Genomic DNA, 23,108 nt, shown 5'->3' with positions numbered 1-23,108 from the left:
ATCCCAACCAGCCGGATCTGCCTTTTGTTGGGTTAGAAAGGCACCACTCAGCCATGTAATTGAAATCCTGCTTCCAGAGGTGGGGGGGCTGTGCAGCGGGTCTGTGTTTTGAGGGTAGCCTGGGGGGTGTCAGTGCTCTCTATGTGCCTCAAAAAGGTGTCAAACACTGGATTAAGAAATGTCTGAAAGCGAGAAATCATGAGATTACAGGAGTACCTTTATTGGTAAAAGCATTCATTTGGCACATTTGGCTGTTGTTCACTGCTTCTGTCTTGATTACCTTGAATTTTATCAGGTAAAAAAGTAAAAACATACATCAAACCCTGAACAGGAAGAGCAAAGGAACATGCTCTTTTATTCTCACATAACATTTTATGCAAAAAATATTCTTAACCTCAACAGTCAGTCACAGCTGGTACCAGTATGCATCACCGCGGATAAAGCGTGCCATCCTCACTACTGTGCAGCGGATCCTTTATCACCATGAACAAGCATGTTTGACTTAACAGTTGTGACAGTACACAGAGTCCACATCTTCTCCATCCTCTCTGTCATAAGTGAAAGATCACTGACTGAAGCTGTCAGATTTCCACTTTACTTAAAGGGATAAAATCTGGATTTTCTCCTGGTTCACCCCAGGAAGTTAGCTCCTATCCCACTCTCAGTTTGATCTGTGAGGTTATCTATTGGAGGGAGATATCTCTTGGGATCCCCGAGGAAAGGCGAGGAGGGCGGCTGGTTGAAATGACCCATCAGGAAGATCCCAATCGTACCAATAAAAAACACTGACACCATGACAATAAAGCAGACCCGGTCGATCACCCGGGCAACTAGGAACCACTCTTCATTCTCCTGCCGCAGAAAGAAAAATTGGAAATTATTACTGATTCTGATTTAAACCTGAGAAGATGAGTTAATATTAAGATGTAGAGCTTACATTCTGGAAGTTGTTCTGTTGCCTTGCAGTCTCTGCTATGTGTTTGCAGGAGGCCACACACTGCCTCAGCAATGGAGACGCCTTTGCTAGGCTGACACTGAGATTCTCAGCTGTACCATCTCCCAGCCCTTCATCTGTGTACAAAACAGACAAGGTATTCAAAAACGGCAACTTGTGGAGCTGAAAAATGAAGCAAATGTGGAGGTGCCCAAAACTGCAGTTCCTCAAATGGCCCCTTAAGGCTGGCTCCAAGAGTGAATCAATCCCCATAGACTCCCATGTTAAAAAGGCCAGCTTTACAACAAAAATAAAGTTGTTTTCAACCTGGTACAAAAAAACAGTTTTGGTCTCTCTAGCTAATTTCCCTGCTCGTGACAATTGTAAGCGTTCTGAATTTTTATTTAATTCACTCATTTAATGAGGCTTAAAGAGATATGGGACATGCCACCATTTGTCATGTCATTTAAAACACAATATTAGTTACATTTCTATGCCGATGATACACAATTATATCTTTCCTTTGACACAAACAATACCAATAAAATCTCCACGTGCATTACAGACATCAATAACTGGATGGCCTCAAACTTTGAGGACTTACACTCAGAAATATTGGAAATTATTATCATCTTATTATGACTCCTGCAGAAACCTTGGTTTTATCTTTGAAACCAACCTCAGCTTCAACCAGCATATTAACCCTGTTGTCCATTCATGTTTCTTCCAGTTAAGAAAAAAATAAAACGTGATAATTTTTATCTGCCAAGAATTTAGAAACAGTAATTCATGCATTCATTTCTTTCGAAGAAGTATGTAAGATAAATTTGAGAGTATTTAGGGCCCAATAGTCCCTACTGAGTGTCGCCATGTTTTGTTATTCTTGCCATTTTTCCTTTCTGTTTATGTAATAGGCTAAACGTTGTATTTATTTCGGTCAAGTGTTGCAATGTTTGTTAGTCTGTTTGTATATGTAATGTTTTTACATGAAAATTAGATTTAATGTGAAAAAGTTTTTTTTTTAAAAGATATACTTTATTAATCCCAAAGGGGAAATTCATTTTTTTCCCCCATGCAGCTGGTGGCCCTCAAATTCCCAAACTAGGTCCCTATAGACTGAGCTATTGTCCCCCCCCCCCAGTTAGATTATTGCAATGCACTCTTCTCATGCTTCACACAACAAAATCTCAACAAATTTCTGCTGATTCAAAATGCTGCAGCCAAACTCTAACCAGGTCCAACAGTAGAGAACACATCGCACTGGTTTTAAAAATCACTCCACTGGCTCCCAGTCCATCTTAGATTGGATTTCAAAATTCTAATGAAAACGTTTAAGGCTTGTGGGGGGTTAGTTTCAGAATATAGCTGACCTCCTATGAGCTGAATGCAACTTGAGACCCTCTGGTAGGTCATTCCTGGCCAGTCCTCGGTCAAACCTTAAAACTAGAGGTCAGCATGCCTTTCCTGTTTGAGCCCTTCAATTGTGGAATGACCTGCCAGAGGAGATCAGGAAAGCTAACACACCATCTTTTATGTCACTTTTAAAAACTCACTAATTCAGACTTTTTATTAATTTATTGACTGTACCGTTGTTTTATTATCTTTTGTTGTGTTTATCTTATTTGTTAATGTCTTTTTAATTAATGTGATAACATTGGTTAAGTAATGTAACCATGGCGTAATCCCAGATTAAATAAGTGTACAGTAACTGCAAAAATCCAAGATGGCGACAGATGACAAGGCTTCAAAACAGGAGTCCACAAACCAATGGGTGACATCACAGTGGCTACATCCATCTTTTTATATATTTATTTATGACTTTAACGTGCAAACTCATTCACATACTTACGTAGGTTCTCTAATACTGTTTTCATCAACCCGTTTCTCTCTTTGAGTCTGGCAAACATGAGCTCAGACCGAGCTGTTTTCATAGCATATTCCTCCGCCTTGGTAATGAGGGTCATGGAGCTGCGGCGTCGGCAGGGGACCAGGAACACACCGTTCCTGTCTGGAGCCAGAGTTTCACCGCTTCCATTTAATGAGTTGTTGTCATTGTTTGGCGTCCAGGGTCGCATCTGCATCCTCAGCAGCCGAGGCAGGATGTTTAGTAGGATCTAAAGAGGACACAGGGTGAGAGGGTAATCCAAAGGCAAACAGACCCTTGTTAACATCACAGCAGGTTCAATGAGTAGCTTCTAAATGGAAATGACATTTAGAAAAGGGTTGGGTCTGGACAAAGTCTTACCTTTCGGACCCTGTCTGTCATTATGTGAGTGTTTGGGGTTCTCAGGGAAACGTTGAGGACTATCACACAGTTCATCACCACCATGGTGGTCACTGACATCACAAACATCAAATACCTGCAGTCAGAGGTTCATAAATCACATCACTTTTCTCTCGAAAGATCAGCTGTAGTTTAAGACAAACTCTGAACTGACATCTTGGAGTGATCAGAAAAACTTACTTTCCAATAAGAGGCACTGCCTTCGAAGTTTCTGGAACCTTCTTAGCGATAAGGAAGAGGAAGACAGTCTGGCCCAGAAGAGTGGCAATAGACATGGTGCACTTCTGACCACCAGCTGTGAAACTCAAACCAATATTCAGTCAGAGAGGCGAGGTTTGTGTGTGTAAAAACAGGGCTCAGAAAAAAAAACTTCAAAAACTTTAGTCTGGATCAAAACAATTCAGATTTGGAAATCCCATATTTTGCTTTCTAGAATCAACGAATCCATCTTATGTTCTGCTGTTTTTTCAAAGCTTAATTGAATTGGATCACCCTGATCTAAATACTTAGATTTTTCAAGATTACTAAATCCCACAACTGGTGCTCTAGATGGGGCTACATAGCACAGTGTAGACTACTGGCTCTGTAAAGAACAACAGGTAGAAGTGACAGCAAGGGGTCACTTTTTGTGCAGCATCTGCAGTGATGCGGGTGCTGCACCAGACTGTCGTGGTGGAGAGAGAGCTGAGCCAGAAGGCGAGGCTTTTGATTTACTGGTCCATTTACGTCCCAACCCTCACCTATGGTCATGAGCTCTGGGTAGTGACCGAAAGAATGAGATTGCGGATACAAGCGGCCAAAATGAGTTTCCTCCGTGGGGTGTCTGGACTCAGCCTTAGAGATAGGGTAAGGAGCTCTGACATCCGGAGGGAGCTCAGAGTAGAGCCGCTGCTCCTTCACGTTGAAAGGAGTCAGTTGAGGTGGTTCGGGCAGCTGATCAGGATGCCTCCTGGGTGCCTCCTGTTAGAGGTGTTACAGGCACGTCCCACTGATAGGAGGCCCTGGGGCAGACCCAGGACACGCTGGAGGATTACATATCTCATCTGGCCTGGGAACGCCTTGGGGTTTCTCAGAAGGAGATTGAAAGTGTTGCTGGGTAGAGGGGCGTCTGGGGTGCTTTGCTTGGCCTGCTGCCCTCACAACCCGGCCCCAGGATAAGGATTACTTGATAATTTGGGGGACAGGTTATGGGGACAAATCCCTTTATTTTCATGTATTTATCTATTCATTTTAATTTACTGTACTGAAAGGCTTAATAGGTAGCCTAACACCTACTCTATCTACTTTATCACTGTCATGGTTAAACAAATTAAGTTTCAATAATTGTACATGTATCCGACTCGTTTAAAAGTCTTTTTGCATTTTGTTCCTGAAATCCAGCCTTCTGCTGGGATCAGGATAATCCGGGTATTTTTTTTTTAAAACAAAGGTATCCTTATCCTAAAAGCTGCATACAGAAGGTTTGATCCAGATCATTTCTGATTTCAGTACCTTTTTTTATTTTAAGCAGCCCATTTTCAAGATTTGATCCAATCCGACAACTGAAATCCGATTAGATAATTCCTAAACAACTGGACCCAGATGTTAAAACCTTGTTGTAAGGTCGTAGAGCCAGACCTCTGTCTTGTCAACCTAATGAAGGTCTGGAGTAAATAGTGAAGGTCTTGGGAATCCTGAGGCCTCTCCTAATAACAGCACCTCAACAATTTCCTTTATTGATCATCTTTTGTGCTTAAATTCCCCCGGACTTGGATGATGTTGGAGTGACAGAGGTCTGACTACCTACAAATAAGATTTCAGATACACAAAATGATGAAAAAGACCTTTGGCAGGTAAGTAGTAGACCAGTAGGCCGAGGGAGGAGAAGAGCACACAGGGAGCGATGATGTTGATGATGTAGAAGAGAGGCTTTCTCTGGATGATGAGGAAGAAGACCAACTCCTGGTACTCCAGCTCATCCTTAGTGTACTGAGTGTTGATCACCTTCTTTGCCGGCCTGTGTTTGATGACCCACTCTCCATTTTCTAACAACGACAAAATGAGATATATGTTACACTGTATGTTTATTTTGAACAGTTATTAAAAATCTATCATTCAAATGTTGCTATACCTACCTGTAAAAGCCTCCGGGTCAATATCCACCCACTCCAGCGTGTGGTTTTCCTCCTCTTTGAGAACCAGCTTGATCTCATTGGCACTGTAAGTCTGAGAGCTGAATGCAGGGAGAAGACATATGATCTGTTACCACAACAAACACAGCCATCTATTCACTTTTATAAGACAGCATGGTGAAAGGGGGCCGTGAATGAAGGAAGCATTGTCCCTGGTTTGGATGCTGTGGATTCTATTTAAACACAGAGAAACCTGACATGTGAAGATCTGAGCTGAAAGTTGAGAGTCCAAATTTGTGCAATTTTATACTTCCCCACCAGCTTAGAAAATAAATTGGTCAGCAACAAATATACATGAATTTTATTCCCCCTAGTTTCATTTATCAATTTAACTTAAGAAGTTATTTTAATTTGAATTGCTTGTGCGAATGTTCCTTCCGCATGTTCACCGATGAAAACCTTGTTACGACTTTTACATCATCTAAATAGTCAGGTTTGATCGTCTTCTTGGCGCTCCGCCAGGGCCAGTAGATGGGACAAAAAGTGTCCACAAATGAGGACGAGTAAACCCAAAATGATATATGAGGACACAGGATATCAGGCGGATATTGCTTTTTAGTTTCATCATTCTATTTTCTCTTTCTCGTAATCTCTTCTCTAGGTTTTTATTATTTAATTGAGTTCTTTATGTGTTTTTTTTACCCCTCAGCCTGTTTCTGCACTGCTGTAACAGGTGAACTTCCCTTTGGGGATCAATAGTCTTATCTTACACCTATATTACTGCAGATTTTGAAGATCTTAAAGGAATAATTAACCCTCTAGATGACCATTTGTATATCAGTTACTCACCCTGTGTTACACTGAATTCATGAAGAAAACCTTTTTTCTCGCATGCCCTCATGGAGAACGAAAAATCCAAAAACAGAGAAAAGTAAGAATGTAAAAATTAAAGTTAAAGGGATCTGGGTCCCATAACAGCAACACTATAACAACATGTGTTTACAAACTCTCACACACCTTGTGCAGAATAATCCAAGTCTCATTTCTCAAGTCGTATGCTCAACTGAGCGTGAAACAGACTGCATTGACAAAAACAGTCATTTTAACCTGCTGAACACAGGAGCTGCTGGTCTATCACTGCTGTGATCAGTTTGTTTATTTGTGTAAGGTGTGACTATGGTATTTGAAAGGGTTAGTTCGTATTCACCAAAGTCACACAGTAACGTGGGCTAGGAGGGATACGAGCAAAACAAAGTTTTCTTCAAGAATTTAATGTGACACAGGCTAAGTAATTGACATACAAATGATCATTTGGGGGGTGAAATATTCCTTTAAGTTGACTGACAAAACTAATTTGACAGATACTTTAAAAGATAAATGGTGAACCTGAGGTGCTTTATATTCTTAGTCACTGTATTCAGTAATTTATACATAATAAAACCCTTTGCATGTACTGCTTACTGGCCAATCATTAAATCCTGACAGACCTCATCTCTACTCACCGGAATACCATGGTGCAGTTCTGCCAGTCAAAGGGAAAGTAGTTGACAGTGATGGCACAGGCACTGCGGTAGATGGCAGGAGGCAGCCAGTACACACAGCCGTTAGGAGACACCAGCGCGTTGCAGTAAAGTGCCACTTCGAATTGTCCATCCACACTGTGTACAGGTTACAGCGAGGGAAACACACAGACACACTGTTTCTACATTGTATACATTGCACTTATTGTATGTTTACAAAACATATGTCAACATTATATCTGCATTTGGTAAAAACAGTTTGCCTAAATGAATGTCTGATGGAGGCTGAACACAGGAAGTGACAAAGAAAATGAACTTCAGGTTAGTGTATTATTTACAGTGTGTCTGAAGTGGCGCACTGGCTGAGACAAAATATCGTATTATAATGTGAAGTTTGTTGGACGCACTTGTTCTCCAGTATGACGTCTGGCAGCCAGATGCTCTTGGAAGGGACCCGCAGCTCAGAGGTGATGTTGCCATACAGGGCTGACCTGGGCGGTTGGTCCCATCTGAGCCTGTAGTCACACCATTGCTACAGCACATACAGAAGTAATGTGGGTTTCACATCATTGCCAGACAGCTTAAAAAGTCCAGCAGGAAAGGTGTGTGTAAGGTTACCATTTCTATCCAGACGCTTGTTGTCAGGGCCTCCTCCTTTTCATTCTGAGGAGAGAAAGTTTCTATAAGGCCTGAGCATCCACTGACACTAATCAAAAACACCGGAGAGAACTGCACTCACCAGAGAGATGAGGTTGGTGAGCGTCATCTTGATGCCAACCTCAGTGATGTCACCACTCTTCTCCGTGGGCCGGACGTTCTTGTTGTAGCCTTTCATCAAATCCTTGAACAGTTCCCCCTCAAGGTTGAGTGCTGACACTGCAGGAAAATATGAGAGACTAAACATGTGACAGCAAAGAGACTGATTTAAAGGGGCACTCCATCAATTTTACATAAGTTTAGTTTGTCTGGAATGAGAAATTATTTTTCAACCTTTCTCGATACCACTGCGGTGAAACAGGCTGCAGTGTAACTATTCGGGGCATGATCACACTATTAATTTACATCCATTTAATGTCCTTGTTTTTGTCACTGACGGGCTCCAACTTTTATTCCTTGTGTCCGACAACTTATGGAGAAGATCCCAACAGAGACAAACCTTTTTGTTAAAGAGTAAGATCCTTTTTGTTTAACTAGAAACAGCCCCCAAATCGCCATCAACAGACTCACCAGACTCCATTTAAATAATCAGTAATTTTATTATTGTAAAACAAACTTTATTAAAAGTCAACAGAAACAAACAAACGAAAAAAAAATCACAAAAAACTGTCTTGATTTGTCTTTTCACAGTTCCAACAATCACTAACTCTGGTTGGGTTAAAATAAACCCTTAAATCACCAAGTTAGATGTGAAAATACGCTGACTCTGTACATGCTAAAATTACTATTTATTTAAATGGGGTTTGGTTTGGCGATAGCAATTTTGTTCTGGTCAAACAAAAAGGATCTTACACTTTCATAAAAAGGTCTGTCGCTGAAAGGGATCCTTCCCATGAGTTGTCAGACAGTTAAAATATTAGTACGAGTCAGTCAGTGGCAAAAACAAACACTTTTAGTGGATGGAAATTGATGATGCAAATATGCCCCAAGTGTTTATATTGCAGACTGTTTCGCCGCAGCAGTCTCATTCAATACTGGACCAGTTTGAAAAACTGTTGTTCCCAGTAGTCACTTAGATACAAAAACATAATAAAAGAGGGTCCAAGCTGAAATATACCAAACTTACCCTTTAACATATGACCTACATTACAAACTGGACATACAGCTTGAATGATGTGGACACTAAGGAGGTGTTCTGATTAAAGACACTATTGAGATGCATTATGGGAAATGTTGGATCCATTGTTTTTCGGTACTTGATGCATGCTATGGACTGAAAGTCCGGATATCTGAGCCTCTGCTGCTTCTGTTCTGACCATTATTTTTTAAACTGCCCTCTTATGAATCCCCCAACGATACTGTATGCATGTATGTAAGTGCAGTATAAAATTACTGGAGTACCCTGTCAAGATGAAATTTCTCTTATATCAAAGCCATGAGTAGGTGACCTTTTTAAACCATGATACCAGTTGAATTTACAGTAGAAACTTTGTTGGAGCACAAACACATCAGGACAAAAATAAAGAATTTAATTCGGTAAAATATCATTTAAAAAAAGACAAGCTTACTCTAAAGAGAGCAGACTAACTAAAGCAACTGAATAGCTGCGCAATTGGCTTTAAGGTAGGTTCGGCAAACTTACCAATGACAAACAAATGTTGCTGGTGTCTGGTGTTAGTTTGTATCATATCCCTTCCTCCATTGGTTGCCTTTTAACTTCAGAATTGATTTTCAGATTTTTTTTAAATAACTTTTAAAGCTCAACATGACTTAGCCCCCAGTTACAGAGCTGAACTTCTCACTACCTGTGCTCCAAGTCGTGACCTGTGATCCTCCAGCCTAACCTCACAGGTCATCCCTTGATAAAGGCTGGAAATTAAAGGGGACTGCGCTTTTTGTGACCAGGCTTTTGCTATCGATGCCCCGAGGCTCTGGAATACTCATGTCTGAGGAGATTAGGCTGGATAACACATTACCTGTTTTTAAATCATTGCTTAAAACATATTTTTATAGGAAAGCTTTCCCTTTTAATGCCTCATTTGTATTTCCTTTTGTTCTATTTTTGCCTCTGCACACAATTGTTCTCAGCTCTTGACATTTTTTAAAAATATTATATCATGTTGTCTTATTTTCATGCACCTTGTGAAGCACTTTGTAACCTTGTTTAGATAAGTGCTATACAAAAAAAATATTATTAGTATATTACATATTATCATACAACAGCAAACAGCTGATGGTCCCTCCAGTAAACGGAGTGTGAAATTGGAATCAGCATGAAGTCACTTTTGTCGGAGTTACCAGGCCAACGATAAAATAGTAGAGCACACTGAACACAGACAATATGGCTGTGATCCAGCTCTACAAATTATGTCTGATTTTCCATCTTTATAAAGGCAGCATGTCCTGCCAGATAATGCACTACCATTTAGTAACAATATATATTTACAACAAAAATGGATTCTCGTTGTTTACCAGCCACTGGGCATCATGTTAGGTGAACGGTGCTGTTGGCTGACTGCAACCTTTGTAAGGACAACTGTCTGGGAGATGAGTACCACTGTTTCCTTTGATTGTGAAGCATAATGATTTTATATATTTAAATAATTAAATTGAATTAATAATTAATTGAATTATTACAGTTGGATGTAAATTAGGTGCCGTCTTGATGAATGTACCTTTGTCTAAGTTGTTTTCACATTTAATTTAACACATATCTGACAATAAGACATCACAAATTCACACCACACCATGCAGATCCCTAGAAACTAACAAACATGGCAGCGGGTTGATTTGCCTACCTGTGGCAGAAATCATAAACACCCTCATGAGGAGTGACAGCGAGAGCGGAGCTCCAGAATCCATCAGTGTGTGTGCTTGTGCTGTCCGAGACAAAGCAGTGCTCACTAATCTGATACACACGGACACTACTTGATGGAGTTGCTGGCACTGAAACTGTGTGTGTATGAAAGTGTGTGTGTGTGTGTGTGTGTTTCCCAGCAGAAGTCAGGGCATGGGCTGTGGGTAGGGTTGAGGTTTACAGGAACGGTGGGGGGTTGGTGGGGGAGTTGACAATTGTTAGAGTTAAATCCAAGAGTTTATTTCTGCATAGCCAGCTGTCTCTCTCACACACACACACACACACACACACACACACACTGGTAACATGACAAGCACATAGTTTAGGTATTGTACTCAGTGCATGGCTGCCCTCCAGCGTTAAAGTACACCGTTAAAAGACACACTGTTTTATAATTCAGTTCAGTGCACCTGGCTGTTGTCACTCAGATGTCCACATGAGCAGAGAAACATAACTCATGGATTCTGTTAGGGCAAATTTAGCCCGCCGGTCATCTATAAAAAGCTAGTTTTTCTACCAGAAGCCCTGGTTGAATGTGTATTTATAATAAAGGGATGAGAGACAGAAAGATTAAACAATAAAGAGAAGGAGACGGCAGCAGCACCGTGTGTGCCGCACAGTGGACGAGAGAACAGGTGATAAGTCTCGTCCATTTACAGCACAGCCTCTGTGATGACTGGCCAGGCTCTGTGTCACTACTCTATGTGTGTGTGTGCGTCACAAAAATATTTATTCCTGCCATAACTTGGCACACCTCCCCCACACACATAAACACACCAGCAGGGGCAGGAGTTGACAGGTTGCAACAGAAGTATGTGCGAGTGTTTACTCAGCTGTTCCACTCGCATCCCTGTGTATCCCTCTTTTAACACTCAGACCAGGCGGAAAAGTGCCACAGATTAGTGCACAGATAGTAGTTGTGAAGAGACTTTGGTTTATTTGGGTTCATTCAGGCTATCAGAGCTGCGGCCAGACTGTAGCTGAGACTCACAGTGAGGCGGACAAATAGTCAAACACACACAGCAAAGATAGAGGTTGGATTCTTATCATATCAATATTTTTATAATTATTTTTTTAATTTATTTTACAACCTACATCTGTATTATATTTTCAATTAAGGTTTTTAATTCATTTTTAACATTTTATATTTCTATTTTTTATCATTATTTATCAGCTAATATAATCTATCCCTTTACTTATTCTTCTCCCCCCAAATTTTATTATTTTGTAGTTTGTCTTATTTCATTGTTCTTCCCTGAGTATGCTCTTGATCCCAGGGGCAGTGTGGAGAGACAGGTTTCCCGTACATTTTCATGGACAAAATTCCAGACTTTTCCATGACTACTCAAGGATCTGTAATACATTATTATTATTATCTTTTTGGCCAAACTTGCCTGGCAGTTTCAAAACATATCAGATTCAAAGTCTATTCAATCATAATTTCAGCGTGCTGGCATACATGAAGGGAGAGACGGATCATGGGGAGAAATGAAGAAGCGTACGTGATGGTAAACAAAACAGTCTAACACATCAGTGCTTGTTGGAGCTACAGTATGTTGACAGCTTGAGAAAATATTTGCCCTTATGTCACAACAGCAATCCACATAATGTTCCACATATGTAACACTATGTGGAAGGTTATCCACAGAAGATAACTGTAACAATTTCATCACACACAACAACATTCCATGACCTTTCCAAAACTTTCAATGAGTTTTACTGAATAATTTTCCAGGTTTTCCACAACTGTAGGAACCCTGGAGGGATAAGGGGCAGGTCTGATGTGGAGTAATATCTGTACAAGTTCAGTATGTTTGCACGTGTTCAGGGCTGTCAAAATAACGCATTCATTTTGATTAATTAATCATAGAAAAAATAATTAGTGCTGATTAATCATGTTCCGTGGTGACCTATGACCCGATGCGTCATTGAAGGCCACAGTGGCTCTGTCACATGATGGAGGCGGACGAGACGACACTGCTTGGCCCCGTGAGAAGAACATTAACGTTTTAAAATACTCCCAGTTGATAGGAGCAGGAATTTTCGTACTATTGAAGTGCTTAAAGCCTGAAATATCACCTCAATGCAAAGCATTTAGCAGCGAATCCAGAGGTCTGAGCTAGCACAGCCTCGTCACACAAAACTCAACCAGGCATTAAGACTAAAACTAACTCCGTTACAAAATGGGATGCAATGGACTGTGGAGCAGTTTGGGTGGCAGAGGACAGGGGGACAATTGTGTCCAAAATCCAGCAGTTTTACTACGACACATCCGCCAAAATTCATTTGAAGTGAATTTTTTAAAATACTTTCACAGCAAAATTTGATGTATGTAAAATACAAATATAAAACTCCTTGAATAAACTTTTTTAAAAAAGGAGACAGATCTTGTCCACGATTTAACAGTGTCACTTCCTCAAGCAGCAGTTGTCTTCATTCGAACTGCTCTGACTCATGACAGACAATAAGAGGCTCTAAAGGTCAGCCTGGTTCTGTGTGTCCAGTTACAATCCCCCCCGTCCTGGAAATAAGGAGTGAAGACAGGAACGAGGTGGGACGTCCTGGTCACTGCAGCTGCTGTGTTGATGGGAAAGCTTACCCTTAAAGGGTCGGAGGACCGAGGTCAATCTGGGGTCACGGGAGAAACCAATCAACATGGACACGTGTCACGAGAAAGCACGGTGCGCGTCGGCAGAAGTGCTGTACACCAGCAGCAAAATACTGCAGGATTAGCAGCATTAGTGTCGGCTAATTTGAATATCTAACATCTGAAGTTCAATTTGTAGTTACATGAGCACAGATTAGCACGACAATCAACACAACATGCCTTAGCATTAATAACAGTTTTATTTATATATAGATTTAAATTTTTTTTTTTTTTACAAAAATACAAATTCTTTATACAAATAAATATGGTAAGAATAAGGTAAGTATAGGAATAATATATACAGTCTGTGTGCTTCACAAGAGGCTCAACCTTTGCAAAAGACAATATGAATAACTTATTTTGTACAGATTCATAAGTTAGACAAGGCTGCATCTCCGACCACATTAAAAAAAAAACATCCTGTGGCATGATGTGTGGGCGATAGTTGGACTGATACATTCATGGTTGTGTTTTCATTTAGAGCCAAAGTCCGGCTCTCAGATGGGGAAAACAAAATAGTGGTTTTCACAGGAGACGGCAGAGGAAGTAAAGTCTGAGTGAGTGTGCGTTTTATGTGCGTCTCTCTGTCCCATGACGAGGTCTCTTTGAGAGTCTCTGTGCTATCGTCTCTCACATGAGTCTTTTGTGTGTCATGTCATCTCACTTGCTGTTTTGATAAAGTTAAGTCTTGAGTGCCTCCAGTGCCAAAGCGATGATCCTTGGCACACTGCGGTAGAATGACTCATTCTCCAGGCCCACAAGACTGTAGAAGGTCAAAGGTCGTCCTCCCACTACAGCTCTGACTCGCGCTTGGTAAAGTCCTCGATCGTTCTTGGAGCTCAGATCAACTAAAACCTAAAGAACAAGAAACCCAACGAAGCAAGGACAAAGAGAAAATTAAAATGACAAACCTTTTTCTTTACCAGTGCATATTTACGTCTCTTAACATCTCCGTCTAAAATGATGTTTTACCTCTTGGAAGTTCATGCGTAGGTTCTTGCCTGGGATGTTTAAGACCCAGCTGTACGAGTCTCTGACTTGGCTGACTTGTTGTGATGACTCTCTCACTCCAGGACAAACTGCAGCAACAAACAAAAAGCATTTCAGATGAGAAATACCAACAAACATTACATGGATTATTTTGTGAGAACTAGGTGAGGCACATACCTTTCCCACCGGCCCCAGGTATCTGCCTCTTTCGAAGAAGGCTCCGATATTTTCTGTGAAGACTCAATGTCTTTGCAACATGCACAGCTTGTTTGGGGTCACCAGTCTCTGTGTGAGCACGCTCCGTGACCGGTTGAACGACAGTTGTTGGCTGCACCGGAAGCGGCAACGCTGAGGATTTTGATTCTGTTCTGTCTCCATTCTTAACAAAAGCAAACTCCTCTGATGTAGCGCTCCAGTTAACATCAGGAGAAGTTTCACTTTGTGACACTTCTGTCCCAGTTTCATCCTGTGCGCTTAATTTCTGCATTTCACTCATCAGGGCTGACAGAAGGGACCAAGGCTCGTGGGGTTCCTGTGAGGAGGAGGAGGAGGAGCGGTCAGTGTGGTCCGGTGCTCCAGTGGATGAAGTAGTGAAAGGGGGACTGTTGGGAGAATCCTCCTGGAGGTAGCTTGTGTCCAGGTGCAGGATGGGAGGAGCAGCTCGGGTGTACAGTTTGGAGCGCAAAGTTGAGATAACAGATCGCAGTTCTCCCTCTAGCTGATGTACCAAGGAGTCCTCTGTCTGGAGACGTAAAAATAGAGTTGGATATTAAGTTTGGCTTTGGAATCAGAACGCCATTATTGTCATTGTATCATTAAAAAAACATAATGAAATTAGGAGTACTACTCATGTAAGGTGCTGACAGTTATCCTCTATACATTCAACCATCCAATATTCACACTAATAAACAGACAATAAGTAAGTGTACTGGGTAAAAAACTACACATAGTACGTCTGTGAATATTGCACATACAGTATGTCATAGATTGATTATAACTATTGCACATCAAGTGTAGTAATTACACATATCTTGCGTATTTAAATTGGTTCAATGTCCTTATTGCTATGGCTAAAAAGCTGTATTTAAGTCTGTTCGTCCGGGTTCTGAATGATCTGTAGTGCCTTTCAGAGGGCAGCAAATCAAACACAGTACAGTCTTTGATGATGGCCGTGCTCACCCATATCAGAATATTTTAATTAAAGGGATACTTCACCCCCAAAATGACCATCTGTTATAAATTACTCACCATGTGTTACATTGCATTCATAAAGAAAAATTAGTTTCTCCTCAGAAGCCTGAATGAAGAATCCAAAAACTGAGAACATTTCTAATGAACTGAAGTCACTTTATCAAAACTTGCATTTCTCACACAACTTTAGCAGTTTGATCCAAGGCTCATTGATCCAGTTGTGTGCTCCGTACTAAAACAGGCAGCCCTCGATCGGTAGTTTGTTATGTGCAAGGTAAAATTAATTAAATAATTTTACCTTGCTAAACATGGAAGTTGCTGGTCTACCACTGCCTTGGTTATTTGTTTGGTTTGTGATATTGTGTGACTTTAGTGTTAAAAGCCTTAGCTTGGATTCATCACAGTCACACAATACCATCTGTTTAGGGAAACACTAGAGTTCGGCTAAAGTAAAATTACTGTTTTTTTCAATGGAGTCTGGCTTTGAAGAGAACATAGATCAAGCTTCACTTTCCATTCAGTTCCCCGCTGGAAAGGTCTGTCTGTTTGGGAAGTACTGAGCATACTGCAGGAGTTGTCTGAGAGTTTGTAAACAGATGTTTTGATATAGTTTTGTTGTTGTCAAATGTGGACTCCCTTTAACTCACTTAATCAAGAATTTCCTCAATTTTTGGATTCTTCGTTCACTGTGGAGGCATGTGAGAAAAACGTTTCTTTCACTAATTCAATATAACAGTAACAGGGTAAGTAACTGATGTACAAATGGTCATGTCTCTATCTTCAATCACTTGCATTCTAATTTTCCCAGATTTCCTTTCAAAGTCAAATAACCCTTATTCAAACATAAATTGTGTTAGTGTTGACTTTTCATGAATTCCCTGTTGAATGCTCAAGGAAAATGATGAGCGGTGCTCTTTGATATTGCAAGGCTTATATTAACACCTAATCAGAACACCTTACTTTTACACCATTACTCAATAAGACATGTTTGCATGTTTTGAAAATAAATATTCAAACATATTTCTAAAACGATATTATGTGTTAAAATGCAATGCAACCTCATCTGCATTTGTTCATTTTCAAAATCTACCTGTAAGAAAAGCTTGTCCTCCTGTCTTGTTGGTGTGGATTCTGTGGATGTGTCAGTGTGTTGTTTGTCCAGGTCCTCAGCTATGTTCCTCAGGTATTTCTCCCAGTCACCCACTGATGGTCCCACCTCTCTAAATAAGGCTGGGGGAGCTGGAGACGCATCCTGCTCTGTTGGCCCCAGAGCTCCACCTAGCTGTTCTGCAGATAATAAAACACATGTTAGAAAAGTGACCAGAACAGACAGCTGTACTGCAAAACACTGCAGGACGTAAATATTCATATTTTAAGTTTGGGCAGAAGATGGAATGACATAATCTGTCAATCATGTACCTTTAACCTGTAAGAGACCGTGGCTCAGGTCCCTCCTGTCCCTGGTGTGGATGAAAGCTGTGCTATAGATGTGCTCCACCAGCTGAGGCAGCGTCTGGGTGAAGAAGGTCAGGTCGACTTTGTCCCGGATGTAGTCCTCGGCCCTCTGGAGCAAGTCCAGCAGGGTTTGTAGGAACGAACGCAACTCTAGATGGCAAAGAGCGAGCAACAGATCAAAAACCTCCAAGCATAATGTCAAAGCAACATAAGTATTTTTAGTCTCTCTTCTACATCCACCAATCTGAGCGTTTGAATAAGAGTACTCACGACATTTCTTAAAGCGGGTGAGGCACTTGTCCTCTGCCATTCGGCTGCAAGCGCTGGCAGACTGACCAGCAGGGCAGGTCAGGGTATAGAAGCGACACAGAGAGCTGAACTCTGACCTCTGTTCCTCCTCCGTCATGTCTGTTGTCTTCAGAAGCTCCGGACATGTTGGCTCCCTGCTTCCAAAAGACTCTAAAAAAGACAGATTGCATTGCATAGGTTGTAGTATTGTAGATAGTATTCTAATATCACAGTGTGCGTTATGAGTCAAAATATTTTAGTTCTCGTGTTGTTTTATTGTTGCTTCAAACTCACTCTGTATCTCAGCCTGAATCCAGTCAGAGAAAGCAGACACCCGTGTGTAGACTCCAGGCTTGCCCTTTTCCCCACAGCCGTCTCCCCAGGAGGTAATGCCGTGGAGCTGGAACCGACCAGAAATTCGGTCCTGGTAGATCAGGGGGCCTCCAGAATCCCCCTGTGCATGACAGAAAGTCCCCCAAAAGTTAAAAACCTGTCGTCTTTTTTACATAAAATGTTTTGGGTGTTGCTAAAACATGTCAGAAACAAAAAGAGCAACAAAACCTTTATGCTAAATTATGTCAATTCAGTAACTGAAGGCAATTCTCACACTAACACTAACTCTTAGAAAGTGCTCCTCTGCCCACCTGACAGGAGTCGATGCCTCCGGAGAGATACCCGGCACACAGCATAGTATTGGTGACCAGCTCTTTGCCAAGCGCACTCTTACAGGTGCTCTGAGGCAGCAGGGGCACCTTGGCCTCCATCACCACGTCAGCAGACGGGCCATCTGTAAAGAAAAATACACACAGAAATGCACTACATTATATACTGACTACTGATAGACAAATTTGCTACGTCACAGTCCTCAACAATCTTCCAAAAAGGAGACGAAAAGCATTTAAGCTTGCTCGCAGTAAACTAAGCTATAAATAGCTCTAAAGTGTAAATACATGTCGATTATCTCCCACTCACCCTCATAGAGGGAGCCCCAGCCTGCCACCAGACATGGACTGCCAGTAGGGGGCTCCATGCCAGAGGGGAGACACACCGGAGTGACACGGCTGGACAGGACCACTGGGGATGTCAGCTCCACCAGGGCTATGTCGTTGTTAAATGTCTTTGGATTGAACTGCAGGAAGTGGAGAGAGTTTGATTGATTGAAGGAACTGACAAATGACTGACTGATGTGCTTGTTTGATTGGTTGACCAGGAAGGTGTAATGGGAGACAACACTATATTATGCCTGTTTCTATCCCAACATATATACTGTATCCCACACTTTGGTTTAGATTGTTACCTTAGGGTGAGGGATGATGCGATTCACTTTGAGGACCTGCTCATCAGGGTCAGACTTAGTGATGTCAAACTCCCCCACCACGGCTGTCCAGTAGCTCTCACTTCGGCTGCTACAGAGGTCAGAACAGTCAGAGGCAGTGGGAGTGAGACAGATGTAAAACACTATAATAATTTCAACAAATTAAAGATGTTGTTATAGTTGCAAAATAAAAAACAGTGATGCACACTCACCCAGCAAAACAATGTGCAGCAGTGACCACCCAGGAGCTGTCCACCAGGACCCCTCCACACATCAGACCACCATCTAGCTGGAGGTTGACCAGCCAGGGCCAGCTGCCCGGAGGAGCAGGCGACCCGCCCACAATCCGTGAGCGAGGCTGTGTGATGTTTTGCACCGTGGATGACCTCTGACCACACACTGCTGCTGGGACAGAGACAAAGAGTCAAAAACTACAGCAAAAACCTTTTCATTGACAGAGATAATCTGCATGAATACTTTATGTACACATGTATCTCCTCACCCTGAGCATGCGTCTGTGTCGCAGGCTCCAGGTTCTGCATCGTGTTGAGCAGGCTGCACTGAAGGACGCGGGCACTGCAGCTCTCACCCATGATCCTGATGCAGCTCTCTTTGTCCAGTTCACCAGCTGGGCAGCGGTGCTGATAGTACGCACAGGCCTGGCTCAGAGCCCAGCTCCGCTCAGCCTCATCCTGGAGCTTCTGGGCTTTACTGATGACATCACAGCTGGGCTCTGATAAGGCATTGGCAGGAGACGCTGTTGGGCGAGAAGGGGAGTTATGAAGAGAGCATTCACTGGCAATACAGGACAACGTGACTCAAGATGCTCAAGAATGAAAAGAGCAAGAAGAGTAATATTTTCACTTACAACAGGTGCCAGACAGCTGTCCACAGTCCTGAAACAGACAGGGAACACAGCCCCGACAGCCGGCCTCAGCCCGACTTCTCTCAGATGATGCGCGCTCGAGGGCGGACAGGGCACTCGTCATGGCTGCCTCTAGAACCACAGTGCCACGATCAGACAGAGCTGCAGGAGAGGGCGGAAAGAGAACACAAAGAACATTTAGAGTATTTCAAAATGTATTAAGATGCAAGAAGAGGAGGAGGTAAGTCGACAGCAGCAGAAGAAGGAACAAAGGGGTGTCGTTGGCTTAGTGGTAGAGCAGGCTCCCCATGTACAAGGCATGTTGTTGCATGTCATCCCCCCTCTCTCCCCCCCCCCCCTCACACTTACCTGTCCTGTCCATTAAAGGCAAAATGGCCAAAAAAATTTTTTTTAAAAAGAAGAAGAAACAAAGTGCACACAGGAGCCAGATCAAAACACTGGCCAGGCCGAATGCACATACAGTATATTCTTTCGGTAGCAACTGCTTAATAAACAAATTTAAGGAATTCCTATAAAAATGTTTGTTGAGGAAAATAATATTGTCATCAGTCGCAGCCTGGCTGGACTGACATCACTTTTCATAGTAATAGATTTTTATGAATTAAGGTACTTTTAATGAATTCTGACAAAACAGGAAGAACATACAGGTCGTCACACGGACGACCCTCGTTTGCTGTGGGAACATTATGTGTGTATGTGAGCATCAGTACAAACTGGTGCGGCTTCCTGGTATGTGTGTGATCAGCCCCCTTTTTCTCATGCTGCTCTCTGAGCTCATTGGCAGCGTGTTAGGGATGCTAGCTCACGCTCAGCGCGCTGGTGAGGCTTCTGCAGACACACATCAATCGGGCCGCCGACCCTGCAGCCCCCCTCTGTGCCGCGCCACATCACAGGATAGGCCACTAACAACAACAATGCTGATTGAAGACTTAATTGGAAGGCCAGGGCTGAGCTGGCAGAGGCTGGCGGGTAGGGACGGGCCCTAGGGGCACGGGCTGGCAGCCCCGGGGCGGCTGGGACCCCAGGGCCCTTGTTCTAAACACTCCAAACACACACCGCCACCACCAGCCGTTTGTATGAAGGCTCTGATGTACTCAGCACTTCAACCAGAGAGGGCCAGAGGTCCCTCACCACTCTGCTTTACTGTAGTTTCTCACCAGCAGCTCTCTGACAAGAGATCTGTGCACAAATATAGGCTGAAGACAAACTCACGCAACTGTTCATCTTTATTTTCCTTGCTGATTTGAAGAGTTTATGAAGATGCTTTTAAGGTTAGACACCTGCTGCTCACCAGTAAAACAGTAAAGCATATACTGTATGTATCCAACTTAAATAACAGCTTAAGCCTATGACAGCAAAACAAACATTTCTAGAATTTGTACATGTGCAAGCTGCTTGCCCAAAAAGTATTAATTTCCACTAGATACTGTATGTGTATGACACGCTTATAGTACTGGGCTGTCTCATTGGGATTGGTAATATCAACAGATGTTTTTTTGCGCTTAACTCCTAGAGAGATATTAATGCTTTGAAGCATCACAACATCACCAGTGTTTGGTATTCTTACAATGATGCATTAAATCAAAAAGATAAAGATTTCTCAACAAGACATTTTGAAGGACTGTATCTGAGGATGTCTGCAACACTCATGCTTACAATGCAGTAATCAGACAGGTACTGTTATCACTATATTGCCATGATTGAGAAGCAAAACAAAACCTGAAAAATTACCTTTGAGTGCACTCTGGGGCATCCTGTAGACCTCTCGACCTGTCGGGGCTCCCAGCAAGCAGTCCAGTCCTGTAAGCAGCAGTGATATCAGCAGCAGCATGGTGTCAGAGCATCAGACCTCCACTCCACAGTGACAACAAGCGAGCAGGCAGGAGACACGCGGAACAACCGGAGAGGATGCAGAGGTGCTGGAGGCGAGGCGAGCCTGCAGTGTTTCCTTACTGTCTGGTTGCTCTCTGCAATCCGTAACTGTCTCCCTCCTCCTGACTCTCTGGGCTCTCTCCCACACTGTGGTGCAGGGCATCTGTCTGTAAGTTTACTTAGAGGAACAATAGGTGCCTGGAGTGGTCCCTGGTATATATAGAGCCCCCAGGGGAACACCAGTAAGAGGGAGGGGGGGAGAGGATAGGAAAGAGTGAGGGGGAGAGGGGAGGGAGGAGGGAGAAATGCTCCCATGGCCAATACACAAACAGATGAATTCATTAAGACTGTGACAGCAAATCAGGCGCAACTTGCCAAGGCTGGACATCACAAAGAGGTTTGGTTCTATGAAAAGAGACAGAGGGAGGGAAAGGGAGATGCAGATAGGGAGGGGGGAGGAGGGGAAGGCGGAGTCATTGGCTGGACGGCAGGAAAGGGGGTGTTGTTTGAATTAATTAATGTGAGAGGAAGAGGGAGAAAGTTATGCAGATAAGGATATGGGCTGATGTGACACTGGGGCAGAGGAATGCAGAGCGACAGAGACGTCTGCGAGCATCTGAAGTGAGGAGTCGCAGCGTGAGTGAGAGGAGCGAGCGGGAGATGGAGGGAGGTTGAGTGACAGAGTGTGAGAGAGCCAGAGAGAGGGAAGTGTCTGCCATTCTGCATGCCCCTCAAAGGGGGCATTGTCCCCGGCGTCCCTCTGAGGATGCCCACATCAAAGCCGTCCCCCGGGCATCACTTGGCCGCCGCCTCCATTGATCACTTACAGTCTTTTATCCCCCCCATTAAAATATTGTCAGTTCACATCACTTTTGTCTTTCTCTGCTGAACTCTGCTTTTGTTACATAAAGATACAGTAAAAAAAAAAGTGCTTATGAACATGATGTATTTTTAAAGTCCAGGAGAAAATTGAAACTTTTTTTTTGTTTTAGCATCTTGCATTTATTGTCAAGTTTTTGGTTGTGTCTTTTTAGTGTGGCTGCAAAAGTATAAGTAAAACTGACATACAGACTGTCGGACAAAATGTTTATTTAATCAGAAAGATATAGTATATCTTCCACATTTATAGTGCTTTTATAGGAAAGCTGATATACGACTAAATCCTTACATCCGCCAAAAATGAGCTCAAACAACGTTATGTGAGAATCACAGTGAACATGTAAAGCTTTATGACCATTCACTGTTCTAATAATGCTTAATGTAAATAGAAAGCTAGGCTTGCTCATACATTTCACCTTTATGTATGTGGAGAAATGGAGATGTAGAAAGAGAGACAAAGTAAAACTTTACATTTTAAAACGTATGTGCATTCAAGGTGCAATTCTGCATTGAATTATCTTTTAATTTTGTTTGGTATAGTCTGTATAGACTGTGTATTAAACCAAAATAGTGGTGTCTGTGTGTGCTTGAGGATGCAAGATTTGCCAATACATAATGCAGGACTCCCTTGTGAAAGAAATTTTGAATCTCAAAGGGAATATTCCTGGTAAAGTAAAGGTTAAATACAAAAAATGAAGTAAAACCCACTGTTCTAATAAAGCTTAATGTAACTAAAAGCTAGGATTGCTTAAAAATTTCACCTTAAATGTATGTAGAGAAAGAGAGACAAAGTCAAACTTTACATTTAAAAACTTTTATGATTTCAAAGTGCAATTCTGCATCAAAGAATCTCAAATTTTGTCTGTAAAGAGTGTGTATTAAACCAAAACAGTGGGGTTTGTGTGTGCTAGAGGATGCAAGATATGCCTATATGTAATGTAGGACTCCCTTGTAAAAGAAATTTTGAATTTCAGTGGGAATATTTCTGCTTAAATAAAGGTTAGATACAAAAGAAATAAAATAAAATGTATCAAAATCAGTTATGCAAGTTTGCTTAGAACAGATTCTTTCACTATAACGTCACCAGATCAATTTCGCATCCTCTTATTCCTGTACCAAAACAATTATGGTCAGAGATCATTTTCTCACACTTACACTAAGATCTAGAACGAGATCCCCCACCACATTAGATCAATAACCTCTATTATACATTTCAAACACG

At 42.1% G+C, this 23,108-nt stretch overlaps 2 protein-coding genes across 2 annotated transcripts; both read right to left on the bottom strand.

The window, feature by feature from the left end:
• Nucleotides 1-141: 141 nt before the first annotated feature.
• chrng (cholinergic receptor, nicotinic, gamma) lies at nt 142-10,501 on the bottom strand. The gene is made up of 12 exons (XM_050032566.1): nt 10,305-10,501; nt 7,589-7,725; nt 7,468-7,512; nt 7,257-7,381; nt 6,832-6,987; nt 5,333-5,430; nt 5,042-5,242; nt 3,399-3,513; nt 3,180-3,294; nt 2,784-3,048; nt 938-1,071; nt 142-852 (listed from the first exon to the last, which is right to left on the bottom strand). Exons 1-12 carry the CDS (start codon nt 10,366-10,368, stop codon nt 631-633), a joined length of 1,677 nt encoding a protein of 558 aa, XP_049888523.1. The 5' UTR covers nt 10,369-10,501; the 3' UTR covers nt 142-630.
• Nucleotides 10,502-13,200: 2,699 nt separating this feature from the next.
• Nucleotides 13,201-21,980, bottom strand: prss56 (serine protease 56). Its single transcript, XM_050032789.1, has 14 exons — nt 20,867-21,980; nt 19,118-19,276; nt 18,752-19,006; nt 18,462-18,651; nt 18,232-18,340; nt 17,907-18,063; nt 17,579-17,721; nt 17,229-17,388; nt 16,917-17,105; nt 16,611-16,796; nt 16,282-16,478; nt 14,178-14,742; nt 13,983-14,089; nt 13,201-13,865 (listed from the first exon to the last, which is right to left on the bottom strand). Exons 1-14 carry the CDS (start codon nt 20,964-20,966, stop codon nt 13,692-13,694), a joined length of 2,691 nt encoding a protein of 896 aa, XP_049888746.1. The 5' UTR covers nt 20,967-21,980; the 3' UTR covers nt 13,201-13,691.
• Between the last annotated feature and the right edge of the window lie 1,128 nt (nt 21,981-23,108).

The sequence above is a fragment of the Epinephelus moara genome, chromosome 21 (assembly GCF_006386435.1).
Source record: "Epinephelus moara isolate mb chromosome 21, YSFRI_EMoa_1.0, whole genome shotgun sequence".
Lineage (NCBI taxonomy): Eukaryota > Metazoa > Chordata > Actinopteri > Perciformes > Serranidae > Epinephelus > Epinephelus moara.
This window is presented reverse-complemented; position numbering and strand designations above follow the sequence as displayed.

Coding starts and splice junctions, on each gene's coding strand:
- prss56 (XM_050032789.1), bottom strand. CDS start 20,966: ATGCTGCTGCTGATATCACTGCTGCTTACAGGACTGGACTGCTTGCTG. Junction 19,007..19,117: donor ACAGCTGTCTGGCACCTGTT/GTAAGTGAAAAT, acceptor CTCGCCCAACAG/CGTCTCCTGCCAATGCCTTA. Junction 14,743..16,281: donor AGGACAAGCTTTTCTTACAG/GTAGATTTTGAA, acceptor TTACGTCTCCAG/ACAGAGGACTCCTTGGTACA.
- chrng (XM_050032566.1), bottom strand. CDS start 10,368: ATGGATTCTGGAGCTCCGCTCTCGCTGTCACTCCTCATGAGGGTGTTT. Junction 7,513..7,588: donor TCACCAACCTCATCTCTCTG/GTGAGTGCAGTT, acceptor TTCTCTCCTCAG/AATGAAAAGGAGGAGGCCCT. Junction 5,243..5,332: donor TGACCCGGAGGCTTTTACAG/GTAGGTATAGCA, acceptor TGTCGTTGTTAG/AAAATGGAGAGTGGGTCATC.